The sequence below is a fragment of the Amphiura filiformis genome, chromosome 6 (assembly GCF_039555335.1).
Source record: "Amphiura filiformis chromosome 6, Afil_fr2py, whole genome shotgun sequence".
Classification (NCBI taxonomy): Eukaryota; Metazoa; Echinodermata; class Ophiuroidea; order Amphilepidida; family Amphiuridae; genus Amphiura; species Amphiura filiformis.
The window spans coordinates 18,792,216-18,807,404 of NC_092633.1; the positions used below are offsets into that span (position 1 = coordinate 18,792,216).

Sequence of the window (15,189 nt, forward strand, 5' to 3'; positions counted from 1 at the left end):
AATACAGAAATGTTGCAACAAATTGAGAAGAGATTTGAGTTTGTTTTTATATCGAATCACCAGAAACATGAGGGAATTCTTGTTTGACATTTCGATTGTTTTCATCTCAATTGTCAGATAATTGATTTTATATCGTTATGAAATCAGCAAAAATCTGTATTCGTCTTTTGTTAGATTCATGTTATCTATGAATTATTTTTGAATCGGCTGACGAGGGATCAACGCTTAAGATAATAGAGGGTAGTATATCAATTTTAATGGTGATTGGCATGATGGGTAAGCAAAAGAGGGTGGCATACATGGTTAACTAACAGTGCAGCGCAGTACGGTTGGCGATGATCACTGTTAAAAAAATAATATGCTGCCCTCTATAACTAAAGCGTTGGTCCCTTGTTCACTAATTCAGAAATAATTCACATGTATCATGAATTTACCAAAAGATTCCGCTGTCTGCCAAAGTCAACAATATAAAAATAAAGAAGTTTTGTCCAAAAAGTGATGCGGGCGGGTGACAGGAAACTTGGAATCAGCTTTCATATTGCATTTATTTGCATTTGTAGTAGTCCCAGGAAGAAAAAAATAAATAAAAAACAATGCATTTGAAAATTTTACCCCAGGGGGCTCATAATTATTGCACAGCCCCTCACCAAAATATTTTATCTTACCATTTTTAAAGGTGGGTGTCCTGTATTGATAGTCTCATTACCCACTTTACCCCATCAAAATTGAGATTTGGGCAGCTGAAGAAATCTTCTTTTTTTTTCAAAAGTTTTTTCCAAACAGCCAGCTGACCAAGTTCCATCTATGCCATAATATAAGAAAGAATCATGGGACTGAGAGAAACATACACTCTGGGACACAACTGCCATTCCAAGTTTTTTATTTATTTATATTTTCCATTATAACAATACATCAAATATCATCAGTTTACAATATTAAACAAAAGTAAATAAATTATACTTTGTATTTCTATTACCTACACCTTCCCTTATCCAAAATTGCATCACATGAATGTCCTGTAGTTGAAATAACTAGCCCAGACTGCGTCAGGAATGCAATAAATTCTACACAGAGCATTATGAGAAGTTGCACGTATAATTTGTCGGCAATATGTGCTGTCACTTACGCTGTGGATACGAGTACGCGCTTTCTTAATGTAAACAGCTGTGGACATTTATACACGTAACTTGAAACCTATGAACCGTTGGAATAGTGTGCATTCAACACAGGTTGGTAGGCAAGTAATAAATAATTGCTAATCTAAACATTAAAATTAACCAAATTAAATCAAAGAGGTCTAGAGATTTCAACCATGTCATAAACTCAAAAAGGAAATTACAGTTTGACACTGTGTTCTATGGAAAATAACATCGAGTTGTAGCAGTATGGTCTTTATTTGGGATGTCAACCCCACAAATAAGCAAAAAATTGCCCCAACCCCCTTAAAGAAACTGCAACCCCAAATTCAAGGAAATTTGCCTTTGTTTTTCTTTTTCAATTTTTGACCCCTCAATGAGGATGCATAAGTATGATTAAAAAGATATGACCATTATTGTAACAGTGTTCGACTTCCCTCACACCAATGCTTACCAGTAGGGCATTGTAATAATATAGCAGTTCTCAAAACTCACTGTAAGAGATAGCACAATGCATTTTATGGATGAAGAGGACAAGTAAGACTAAGAAATCAGCAGGCCAGTGGCGTAGATTTCTTTTTGACATTGGGGAGATGAGGTCGGAAAAATTCTTGAAGTATAGTGAATCCAACCCCTTTTGGTAACAAAATAAGTTTATGACACAATAATGCTAAGCGCTAAAAAGCGCCTAAAATTTTGAACTAAACTGATGGAATATGGTGCAGAAGTGAAATAAATTCGCATAGCGTGCACAAATTGCACTTTTGAGGCTAAAATGGCCAAATTTGAGGTTAATTTGGTCAGAAACCCACACATAGGCATCAACATTGGGGGATGATTGTATGGACCACCCCCTGGCAAAATATTGGGAGTAATATATCCCTCCAGGATCTACGCCTATGAAACAGGCCATGGACTAAATTCTCATATAAGTATTGTTAAGATATATCTTACACAGTCTGTATCTTTGTGTTGAGTGACCTTGGTCACAGGTACAGTGCCACATTGAGCCTGTTTATAGTGAGCCAGCTTATAAGTACTGCAAAATCAATTGTTATTGCAGTATATTCTTTCCGTATACAGCCACCATAAACACAATAAATGTAGTACATGGAATGAGATACACATCATCTAGACATCTACAATATAACTTATGATATTGTACAAAAATTAGGCCCAGGATATGATCTCTTTACGGGATGTGCAATAATTTAATATGAGCCTGGGGGGTTAAATTTTCAAATGGCGTGCCAAATATTGCTTGCCTCCCACCTTGTTTCTGTGGTGTTTTCCATTATTTAAAAGGTGTCCCGTCAATGTGTGCCAAATATTGCTTGCCCCCACCCCCTGCTCAGCAATTTTACCCTCCCCCAGGGCTCATAATTATTGCACAGCCTCTTACAAAAAAGATATAGGTACTTCACTCCAGGAGCTTCAAGAGGTAACATGGACACCACTGGCTTACCATGGTTTGTAAAGCACCTGTGCTACAATGTCAATCGCTATTAAACTAAAAAGTAAGATTCCTTGTACATATATGCGTAGTCCTTGTGTATGCAGTATGCTTGCGAAGTCAAGCATGAACCATCTGTGTTCAAAATGATACACACAAGACCCTAAGCATTACAGACATTTTTTTTTTTTTATTTGGCATTTTAGTTTTAATATCTTATTCCTTCAATTACTGTTATTGTAACTTCAATATATGGTTATAAACCCACCTTGGGTTCTTTGTACATTTGTTATTATAAAATGCTTTAGAACAAGATGCACCCATAAACTAAAGTTTCAAAAACTTGAGTTCTTCATGCAAGGAGTATGGGTGTCTATTCAAGTGCCAGATTAAACAAGCAGTATGATTGCAGGGGCGGATCCAGGACTTTTCACAGGGGGGGGGCGATGAGCCACTGCCTCGTGGCACCCACACAAAGTCAGGGGCCACTCTACAAAAATTAAGGGGGTGTGGCGCCACTCTGCAAAAATTAGGGTGGCGGGCACCAGGTATGCCCCCCCTTAAATCTGCCTCTGGATAGATTGCAAATAGGATTCCCTTATTGTTGGGCACCCAAAGTGATGATAGCCAATTACCGCATGTCAACACTACTCTCACAACAAAATTCCATTTCTGACACATGGCATCATGTATGGTGATGCAGGATTGTTTGCAGCTTTACTTGACATGCACCAATTAATGTGTATCCTTACTGCATACCAGATACGCATTTCACTAACACTTATACGATATCATATGTTAACTCATCGCAAGTCCAAACTCATCATTATGTCAGAGTTACGATGGGTTTGGATTTGTGATGATGCAACATCAATGTTAGTGCAATGCATACCAGGGATAGCTTTTGTCACAGTGATGAGAGAATCAATCTTGTAGATGCACCTGAAATTCTAACAGGAAATAATATGTTTTTGAATACATTGTACACTGCAAGTCTATAAAGTGTGATCAAATCAATGAAAATGAGTTGGATAGTGATCACAAACATGCATTCTAAATTTGCTGAAAGTGACATTAAAATTGTTTGTTTCTGATCTGTAAAAACAATAATACTGCTCAATAAATTTGCTTTAAGGTGGCTGTATCGGCTACGGTGTCGTGCTCAGAATTCCTTGAAAATGATATAGGATGTGTGTATTGATGAGAAAACCTTACTTGCCAAGTTTTAATTTTTTTTTTTTTTTCAACAAAGCGTTTTTGAGTTACGCAATTTTTTGACATCTCAAAATCCCATTGAATTACTACAGGGAAGGGCTTTTGGCACTTTGCCAATTTCTCAAAATAGCAACATTTTTGGAAACAAAGATTTTATTAAAACTGATTTTTCTCTCCTTTATAGCAGTTGTATATAAAAGTTTTAAGTTTCATTTTGCTGACAATATATCACAGAATAATACAAACCAAGTTTATTTTCTGACTTCGTGTTACTTAAGTATATATTTAACAGGAATGTTGGTACTTTTTTATGATTTTTGATTTTTTCTAGAAACACTAAATTACCTAAATTCTAGGATTTTTTTAGCCAACAGGGGAGGGTGCTATGGTTACCAAACTTTCAGGGATGGTAAATAAGATTAATATCTAAATTCTCTCGTCAGCTTTTTCCAATTAAGTGTTTCTATTTTAAGCTACAGTGTTTTGAACATTCCTAAAATTAAAAATGGAAAAAATTATTTTTTTTTTTTTTAAACACTTTATCCAAAAAAACTGACGAGAGAATTTAGATATTAAGCTTATTTACTATCCCTGAAAGTTTGGTAACCATAGCTCCTTCCTAAGTGGGCAAAAAAAATCAAAAACTGTCAAAATTAAGGGAATTTTCAAAAAATAAAGAAAAACATAAGAATTGTTACAATTCTTATAAGACTCTTAAAATAGGTGGGGAAAATACTTTTCTTTGTTATGTTAAAGATTTAAATGAATAGACCTGATTGATCAGACACAGGAGCTATTTTTCTGCAAGGGTGTTGTATCCGAGGCAGCTACCTTAAAAGTTTCTTATTTCAGAGTCTAGAGTTGATCAGCGACAGATTATGATCAACCAAGACTCTGAAAAAGGTAATTTTTAAGCAAATGTCAAAATGACAAGAGTCCAATATCAGTCTACACGCTGCTAAGGCCACCTTAGTTAAATCCCGAGTCTCAAAGCTTGAAAGTTATTGAAAACCTAATGCGGAATCGTTTTTTTTTTTTTTTTTTTTATGGTTATTTTTTATGTGTCAGTACCGGCTTTGGGACAAGCATTTTGGGCAGGATGTATCCAATGTCTGTTGCAAATGTTGGAATTGTAGACAAGTAAAAGTCACTGCTATAAAATAATTCTTCTCTGTGTTCAAAAACTTCAAAACTTGTTGGAAAACTTGAAATCAAATAAGAATTTGAGTTTCATTTTCACCTTTTAGTTACAAAAAAGATATAAAAAATGAATTTCTTGATTTTCAAAGAGGACTACGCGCATGATTTTACTAACACATGCGCCAGCTTTGAGACTCAGTTAAGATGGCCTAAGCTCAATAGTTTTGTAAATAATAAAAAGAAAAACAGATATCTTTTTGGTCCTATCTCATAATTAATTACCAACCACTTCTTGTGCATTTTCCTTGATCTAGTCACACATGATATAATTAAGTTCAAAATATCTTTAATATGATACAATATTGAAAAATTTCTAATTACAAACACATGTCTTGTATAATAGCGGAACCGCAGACTACTTCAGACTATTGACCAACTGTGTTTTGTATGCTGTGAATTCTCGTATATTCATGAGGGCCGATATTTGATTGTACCTGTCTAACAAAGCACCCCAGCGAAAGACTGTAAAAATATGCGGTATGTGCATAGTAATTTCGTCTCTTGCCCCTTCGTGGAATGATTGACTGTGATTATTAAACATGTGATGCTGGGACTCTACCTGGTGGTGAATAGTCTGCATTAGTCTGTTAGCGGGATACTTAGGCGGCATTAATTTGCTCTCTTTTGAACAGTGTGCAGGGCTTTTTTGTAGTTTCAAACAGCTTCATTTCTGCTATAAAGCATGTCAAAACGGTCTGTTATCCATCCAAAACACCATATACCATGCCATTGCAATGTCCACTGCATAAATTTCTACTAAATAGTCTTTTCCATTTTGGGTAATCAGACTAGTCCACTGTCACAAACTCAATGATTTCCTCACAAGAATTTGAGCACGTTTATTGAACTGTTCTCTGTCGTCCCTCCACATTTTGGATGCGTCTACATTAGCTCCACTTTCATCATTGGGTTCTGTGGGTGAAAACAAGAAAGTTACTGATCAATGCAATTTAGTCTTGTTCACAAGACAGAGGTATTTTGAGAGTTCTGTTTTCTGTGGTCGAAGGGCACTTTTAGAATGATATGTATGTTCAGATGAAAAAACAAAAATATTAATTTCCCGATTCCCGATAGGAAAATATAACTCGTTAAATTATAAAGCACATAATTGAAGAGCTTTGTTTCAAAACCCCTTACATCCACTTGAGCAATTTTGAGAACACGTCAAAATATCATAAAAAAAAACTGATATAAGGGGTTTTCAACAAAAGCAGTTTATGGCGGGATGCTCATCCTACCCAAGCATCCCGCCAAAAACTGCTTTTGTTGAAAACCCCCATATATCAGTACTTTTTTTGATGTTTTCTCAAAATTGCTCAAGTGGATGTAAGGGGTTTTAAAACAAAGCTCTTTATATACTACATTTGATCATACTTTTGAAAATTTACCTTGGCATTTTTGAAAGGAGGGTGACAATTTAAAACCCATATAATAAAGGGCACAACTCCACATTAAACAGACAAAATAGCCCATGGGGTTTATTTCACTTTACCTTGTTATGATATAATGACACACGAAATCTTCTTGTAATCAAGGAGGCCCAATCTGCCATCAAAGTGATGATGTAACAGGATTAATTTCCATAGCAATAGATGAATAAATTTTTTGAATAGATCACCCTGCACTATAAATTCACGTGGTACTTATGCATTGAACCACAGATGTAAAATACTAATCACTTGCAACTGCAATAATTATTAGAATCTTTGAAAAGACAGTATTGTATTCAATCTATGATTGCAGACATACACAGGTGATGAGTGCAACCTGCTTGTAGTGCATGGCGATCTATTCAAAAATTGTATTCATCTATTGCTATGGTAGTTAATCAGTTTATTACATAACCTTGATGGTGAATTAATTGCCTCTAATAACCCACATTTACCTGCTAACATACTAACTACTGAGAGTAATATCTTCTCTACACTCTGTACAGGACTCCATCTTTCAGCACTACTCTCATATCCCATAGGATCATCACCAGGTGCATGAAGAATTGAGATACAAACACGACCATCTGCATAAACTGAAAAAGCCACAAAATGACATATGGTTAGACTACACACCCAAATTGGTAAAATACACACCCAGTTTTTGCCCACATGGCCTGTACTTTGTACACAAAGCTTAAATTTACACACCCATTTTTTTAAATTTACACACCAAACCTTCAAAGCCTGCCTAAGACCCAGGACTAAAGTCATGTATCCAAGAAATATTGGAACTAATAAGCACTATTTCTGGATAACCACACACCTTTGATTTAATACCCAGGTGTGGCCCAGTTTTGTCCCTGAATTGCCCCCAATTGCAGTATAGCCATAGCCACCCACATATACTGTATAAAATCAAGACTAAATCATTGTTAAACTTGTGTGGAATCTGACAAAATGAGTTCCTGTTTTGCCAAAGGCATCCAATTTAAAAGAAATCCAATAAGTTTACAAACGTAACAAAATCAACAAATTAATTATGCAAGTATAGTTCTAGATGTAGCAAATTACAGTTGTCTATTTCTACATCATATTCATGATTTATACATCATGTATTGTATGTAGGCTATAGATCATTTTATATGTATTAATTTGCATAGAAAGTATCACACCAATAAATAGCCTCAGTTTCTTTGCACTGTACAACTTACTATTTGGATGAAACATATCACACTTAAATTTCATTTTGGGTGGATTTAATGGATAATCTGGGGGAAAGATCAGCTCTGCTGGGAATACACCGCCTTCAAAACAGGTACCTTCTGGACCCCTGCAAATAGAGATCAAAGTAAAAACAGGTAATTAGTTGAAAAGAGAGCAATTAGCCAATTAAGTAATTTTTGATTAAATTTATTTAAACTACCGGTACTTTTAAAAAAGGATGATAGCCTACTGTAACATATTGTTAGGACGAAATGGTTGGCAGAATTACCATGAATGTTCCATACATTATGAAAGCTTCAGGGAAATCCCAAAATAATTGATAAGCAAAACTAGTTTTATTGTGTAGGAGATGGGCCGAGCCTGGAGGGTACTTTTCTGACCGCCAGTATCCAGTATCTATGCTGGGTCTTAAAAAGTGAGACAGCACTAGTCTCAAGACTCCCAGGTTATCAGAAGTCTCTTCTAGTTCCGCTAGCAATATCATCATTTTAAAATCTTCCAAGTCTCCAAAGGGATATCAGATTTTTTGATTCCATGGCAACGTATCTCATTTTTTGGATATTTTATAAAAAATTGAACAAAATTTGACTTTTTGACTTTCAAACATCATTTCTGTACATGTACAATAATTGTCGTATTTGTGCACTTGGTCTTATAGGGGGACTTTCCCCAAAACTCCTGGTGGAAACTAGTCTTCTTAGGGGTATGTTTTTATAGAACTTAAAACTAGTCTCAGTAGAGGTTATCTCCAGGAACCCGGATCTAGCATAGCTACCCAGAAAATCCCCGGCCAGGGGTTATAACTGTTGATGTCACTCCTTCTATGCTCTTAAACACATTTGGCCCACTTCCAGTTACATTACAGATGGAGAGAGGGTGAGTCAGCTATGAAACAAAACTAGTTATAAATATTTATCAGATGTCATGAATTTTTTGGGGGTTATAAAATTTTATAAAAAATCTAGAGTTATAGAATCAGTCCATTATTTTCTATTACGGTACCATCTATATTCTACATGTATGTATTTTTAGAATTTAGCTCTCCAATATATTCTGATATTAATTACAAATTATGTAACTCACATTATGAGAGCTTCCCATTCAAAGAAGTTTTCTTCCTTTATCGGTCCAGCAACAATACCTTCTGGAGGGTTTAACGTCAGTTCTGTCAACAATATTATGTATAAAACATGGCAGTTAGTTCATACACAGAGTTGCTAAAGTTAGCTTGGCTTATAATAAGGCGAACAGTATTTGGCTATTGTTACTGCGCGCATCAATAAAGTTCCAACTCATATTCACGTTAATTCATATGTACGTGTGCGTCAGCAAAAAAGAGGTAATCAGCTGAAAAGAGGAACTCTCACACCGCTGTGGACAACAAGATGCAAAATCGCCCTGGCACTGCTTGATTATGAGAAGGCATTTGATAGTGTCACATAGCGACCTTCTGAAGAATATCCACCACACACCGACATCGCCTGGCTAATAATTATTTGGTGCAGCAGTGACATTAAAATGAATACACGGGATCGATACACGTGAATTGCTATGCACGATTTTGATATCAGACGAAAATCTTCGGATACTGAGTTAGAAAATGATCAATATCTCCCGTAAATGAATTTTTCTCAAGAAACCAGATGTGGTCTCATACACTTGAAAATACGTGTTGAACAGATATTATAGTCGTTAGCGTGCGCTTTGAAAATTGGCCGTGCGCTTTGAACTCAAAATTTGACCAAGACTCTCAATTTTATATTATGTTGGCACTGTATGCCAATGGACTACATTGCGCAGCAGGCTATAGCGGCACTCACTCAAGTGGAGAGAGTATAACCATTGACCGCAATGTCGTATACAAGCTTGCTCACAGAGTGAGAAATCAATTACCCGTCTATGTCAGTAGCCTTAGTCAGGTCACTTCTAATAATATGCATCTCATAAGGTCCGAATAAAATGGTCATGGGTGGCTGTGGATTCAACCTACCATGGCGATTTCTACTATGAAGATATCGGGGCGATGTCACTGTGCACCATTATGAAAAAATGTCAGTATGATAACAGTCATTATGTTTTCAGGGTTATGGAGTTAAGGGGGTACTACACCCCTGGCCAATTTTGTGCCTATTTTTGCATTTTTCTCAAAAATTATAGCGCATTGGTGACAGGTAAGATATGTATATTATAGGGCAAGGACTACAACTACTGCACTGAAAATTCAGCGACTCAAGGCAAGTAGTTATTGATTTATTGATCAAATATTGGTTTTCCCTCATTTTTGACTGTAACTCCACAGCTGTTGTCCGTGCTGAAATAAAATTTCCAGTGCAGTAGTTGTAGTCCTTGCCCCTATAATATACATATCTTACTTGTCACCAATGCACTATAATTTTTGAGAAAAATGCAAAAATAGGCACAAAATTGGCCAGGGGTGTAGTACCCCCTTAAGAAAACCTAATAATGATAATAAATATTGGATGGCTTATTTCGCATGCATGATACGGTTGATACCATAACATATCGGATTCGTCATACAAATATCAAACTCGCCGTTGGCTTGTCCGATATTTTTATGACTCATCCGATACCATAAACGTTCGCCTAATGGCGCTTTTGGATTCTTAGAAATGTGGAAGCGCCATCCTTGTAAAATCTCAACAGCATTAAGGATACGTGTATGTTAAATTGAGCAACCTGGACATAATGCCTCAGAAAAAAATATCGTGACATGACCCAATACTTTAGGTCACTAGGTTAGTTGCTAGAGCAGCAAATGTTTTGGGGTTTCTTCAGGTATTCTTTCTCAAAGTGCCATTGGACTTAATTTGTAAATCGATTCATACATTATACCCAACTCATTTTGGTAAATCTTTTATAACATTGTAATTTCTTCATATTTTTTTTTAATATTCTTCAGTTCAAAATTACACCCTTCTATTGTCTGACCCGTTAGCTCAGTCGGTGAATGGTACTTGTTCGAATCTTGATTTCTGCCCCCACTTTTATGTGAAGAAGGGTCAAGAAATGTTTTTGGATTTTGTCCCCATTTTACCAACGAATATTGTGAATTTTTTTTAATTTAATTTTAATTTTCTTATTTTTTTAAGATAAATAGGCACTGCGAACAAACGGCAACAAAAACCGCTGACAAAATTTGCTCCACCTGCTACCTATCAATGCGTGATATATTCCACTACATTTAACAGTTAAATGACCTTTGAAAAATAGAACGGCCTCAATGTTTCAAATTGTGTAACTGCATTACTTTATTCATTTATGCATTATAAATGATCAGCTATTTTTTCTTTTCTTAAAAGGATCGATCCCAAGTAGATCAGACCATTGATCATATCAGACCACGAAGTAGTTACGTAACTCCGTGATGGTATCGGAACCAAGCACTGTTTGTATGGCGATCATTGCGATCACGCTATTTTGGTATGCCTTTTTTGTGTACTGATTGTTTCGATCGTGGTTCATTACTTAAGCGCGTGATCCCGTTGACATAGTAACATTACGTAACTTCGATACCGGGCTTCGATACTGAATAGTTGTTGAGTGCACATAATATGGAAAGCCATTGGGGTATTGTGTGCATTCCAAAGCGCCTTATAACATGTTCTCATTGTGTTGTGGAATCCTAGCCAGTATTTAATGATAGCTATAGAGGCCTTTATTTATCGATTGGCTCCAAACAAAGGATTTGAACCGGTTTCTTCCCGTAATCATGGCGCAGTGCAGTCCATTCAATCAAATGTTGTCATCAACCTATTTGATCGTAGTGCATTTTGTTATGTGTGTGAGACGAACTGTCGCGGTAGATGCAATCATGCTTTTGTTGAATGCATTTGAGTAGTCCGCCATATTTACGGGATGATAAGTCATATGCACAGCCTCTATTCAGTTGGTCGTTGTATGATTTTGTTCGTTCACTCATTCAAATTTTATTTATATCATTTGAAGACTGAGCCTATTATGATACATCCTCCGTGGAACAGTTTCAAACAAATATAGCTAGGGATTATTGGGGCAGAGGTTATCTTTTGAATCCTCTTAGAGGGCTATCATTTTTTTTCAGAAGGGGGGTCCCAAATTTACAAAAAGTCTGCGCCAATAAAATTGCGCACCCCTATTTCGGCAACAAAAATGTTATGATCCCAAACCCCAAAATTGTATTGAAATCAGTCTTTTTGAATAAAATAACACACTTTCTGTGGTCATCGTGTGACTCCCTATATTTTGGTCATAAAACATTTTATGACCCCCACATATTATTCTTTCCAAGACTTTATGACCTCGTATATTTGGGACCCCCCCATTTCGAATAAAATGATATACCGTACTCTTATGACCACTGATGCATAGGCAAGGACACTCATGCGAATTGAAAGACTTGTCGCACGCGACAGTTCGCTCTCACACATATAAGAAATACAATCAAATAGGTTCATTACAACATTTGATTGAATGGATTGAGTTACTCTAAAATGAAACGATAAAAACAAAGAATCATGAAAAAAGACACATACAAGATAAAATAATAAAATTATATAAACAATGTTAAAGATAAAATCAAGAAAATAGAGAATAAAATTTCCTCAAACCAGAAAAAAACATTGACAGACATTATAATCTGTCAGAAAATACTGCATGAGATTCGAACCATCAATCTTCTCCACAAGTTCTCTTTATCCTCGCACTATAGTCTAATGCTCTGCTCACTGGGCTACAACGTATCAGGTGAATGATTACCGCATTATCATGAACAAGTTTGTTCGATCTTGTTCATAATTATATGTGTCGATAGGTTGCATCCTTTAACTACACATACCCTTAATGATCAGTGATAATAGTCGGCTTTTACAGGGATGGCGCTCTCTCATTTCCATGAACTCCATAGCGCCATTAGGCGAACGTTTACGGTATGTTATGGTATCAGATCGTGCTCAGCCATCCAATATTATATCAATGTCTGTAATGACGAAACTAAGTTGGAGGTGGACAACTATAGTGGGAATTCCAATTGAATGAACGCAGCTTTCAATAGCGTGACGAATCATTGCGTACACTACGCGATGTACGCCAGCGTGTGCAACTGTGCGTGAGTAACGCAGAAGTGAATCCAACCATGGCAACGCACTCGTGATTGGTTAGCATTGTATCCAAGGTCGTGCGTTCGTGTTGTAATTTGAAATACGGGATATACGATCGCGGTTGGATCGAGTACAGCTGCTGAAAGCTGCGTTCATTCAATTGGAATTCCTACTATAACATAACAACCATGCAACAGTCACCCATATTCAAGTCAAGTTGATTTAAATTACAGTGCATGTGCATGATCTGCATGAGTGACAGTACAATACGTCGGTCAAACTCACGTTTATATTCAGCCATCAGGCGTTTTAGTGCAGCTCCAGCCATGCTTTTTCTGTAGTTTTCTTTCACCTAAAACACATAATCTTATGATGTTATTGAACAGACCAGCAGCTTGCCTTACAGACACGGTCACTTTCCGGCGTGTTTATGTTTTGTTTTTTGACAAGTAATCATTTGCTGCCAGTTTTGCCAGAAAATACGCCCAGTCAACGCCCAGATATAATTAGCGCACAGACAGGTATGGCAAGCCAAATGGCTCCAAACTGCGGGGTTGTTTTTTAGAGAGTTTTCACTGAAAATAAGAGAGGTTCTATTGCAAGCTCAACTCCTTACGTTATCATGGTTATGATATTGGACGAGACGTAGCGTCCAATATTTTAAAACTCATAGCTCGACCAATAAATATGGGCTCAATTCAATTGATCCATTTTTGTCTCGCCTGAATGTTCAGGGAGAGACTTAGTAATCACTATGGTGTGTGTGTGTCCGTGTGTGTGTGTGTGTGTGTGTGCGGGGGTGCGTGTGCGCCTGAAAATGCTCACTTCCGGGGACATTTTCGTGTGTTTAATCACACAACCGGGGACATCTGCCAACCGGGGACGTCCCCGGTTGTAGAGACTATACCACCTGCATCCCGTGGCTAAAAAGCTTTAAAATGCAATAAAAAAACCGGGGACACTACACAGGTGTGGGGTCATGACCCCAAATGGTCAATTATTCCATCAAAATTTTTTTTGAAATCGGCCATTTTGTCCCCGGTGTATCGATAAAAACACACAATGTATGTGAGTGTCCCCGCTTTATACACAAGTCGGGAAGGTGTGTGCGTGTGTGCGTGTGTGCGTTCGGAAAAAGCTTGTGAACGCGTTATCTTGAGAACCGTAAGTGCTATGATGATGAAACTTTATAGGGGGTAGCATGACCAAAGGGTGTCGACCTGATTAGATTTTGAGCGCAAAATATGGTAATTAAGTACCTAATTTGCATAATTTATGCGTAATAAGCAAAATACCTTGTGAACAGATTATCTGGAGATCCGTATGGGGTACAGTGACGTAACTTGGTGGGGAGTAGCGTGGCCAGATGTTCTCGACCTGATTAGATTTTCAGCGCAAAATATGCTAATTAAGTACCTAATTTGCATAATTTATGCGTATTTGATGCGTATCAAGCAAAAAAAACCTTGTGAACAGCTTATCTGGAGATCCGTATGGGGTACAGTGACGTAACTTGGTGGGGAGTAGCGTGGCCAGATGTTCTCGACCTGATTAGATTTTCAGCGCAAAATATGCTCATTAAGTACCTAATTTGCATAATTTATGCGTATTTGATGCGTATCAAGCAAAAACCCTTGTGAACAGCTTATCTGGAGATCCGTATGGGGTACAGTGACGTAACTTGGTGAGGAGTAGCGGGGCCAGAGGTTCTCGACCTGATTAGATTTTGAGCATAAAATATGGTAATTAAGTACCTAATTTGCATAATATATGCGTAATAAGCAAAATACCTTGTGAACAGATTATCTGGAGATCCGTATGGGGTACAGTGACGTAACTTGGTGGGGAGTTGCGTGGCCAGAGGTACTCGACCTGATTAGATTTTCATGAGGTCAAAGGTCACATACAAGGTCAAAGGTCAACTGAGGTCACCAAATCTTTTAATAATTAATTTTCAACTGTGCATCACATATCCCAATAACAGCTTGATCGGTCATGTAATTAAGGAAATATGACGACTTTAAGATAGTCGCTTTCTTTGTAAAGTATAGCAAAGTAGCACTTTCAATGAGTGATAACTCGTTAAGGAAGCATCTTTCTGTTTTGATTTATTTGATGAAATTGTTCTTTGGTATTGCCAAATTTGATTTTTCAGCGCAACATACTTTATCCAATTTCGTGAGGTCAAAGGTCACATACAAGGTCAAAGGTCAACTGAGGTCACCAAATCTTTTAATAATTAATTTTCAACTGTGCATCACATATCCCAATAACAGCTTGATCGGTCATGTAATTAAGGAAATATGACGACTTTAAGATAGTCGCTTTCCATGTAAAGTATAGCAAAGTAGCACTTTCAATGAGTGATAACTCGTTAAGGAAGCATCTTTCTGTTTTGATTTATTACTTTGATGAAATAGTTCTTTGGTTTT

At 36.8% G+C, this 15,189-nt stretch overlaps 1 protein-coding gene across 1 annotated transcript; it reads right to left on the reverse strand.

Moving 5' to 3' along the window:
* Window positions 1–4,361: 4,361 nt before the first annotated feature.
* LOC140155098 (ubiquitin-conjugating enzyme E2 G2) lies at window positions 4,362–13,206 on the reverse strand. The gene is made up of 5 exons (XM_072177798.1): window positions 13,043–13,206; window positions 8,745–8,826; window positions 7,649–7,767; window positions 6,890–7,030; window positions 4,362–5,916 (listed from the first exon to the last, which is right to left on the reverse strand). Exons 1-5 carry the CDS (start codon window positions 13,083–13,085, stop codon window positions 5,804–5,806), a joined length of 498 nt encoding a protein of 165 aa, XP_072033899.1. The 5' UTR covers window positions 13,086–13,206; the 3' UTR covers window positions 4,362–5,803.
* Window positions 13,207–15,189: the final 1,983 nt, after the last annotated feature.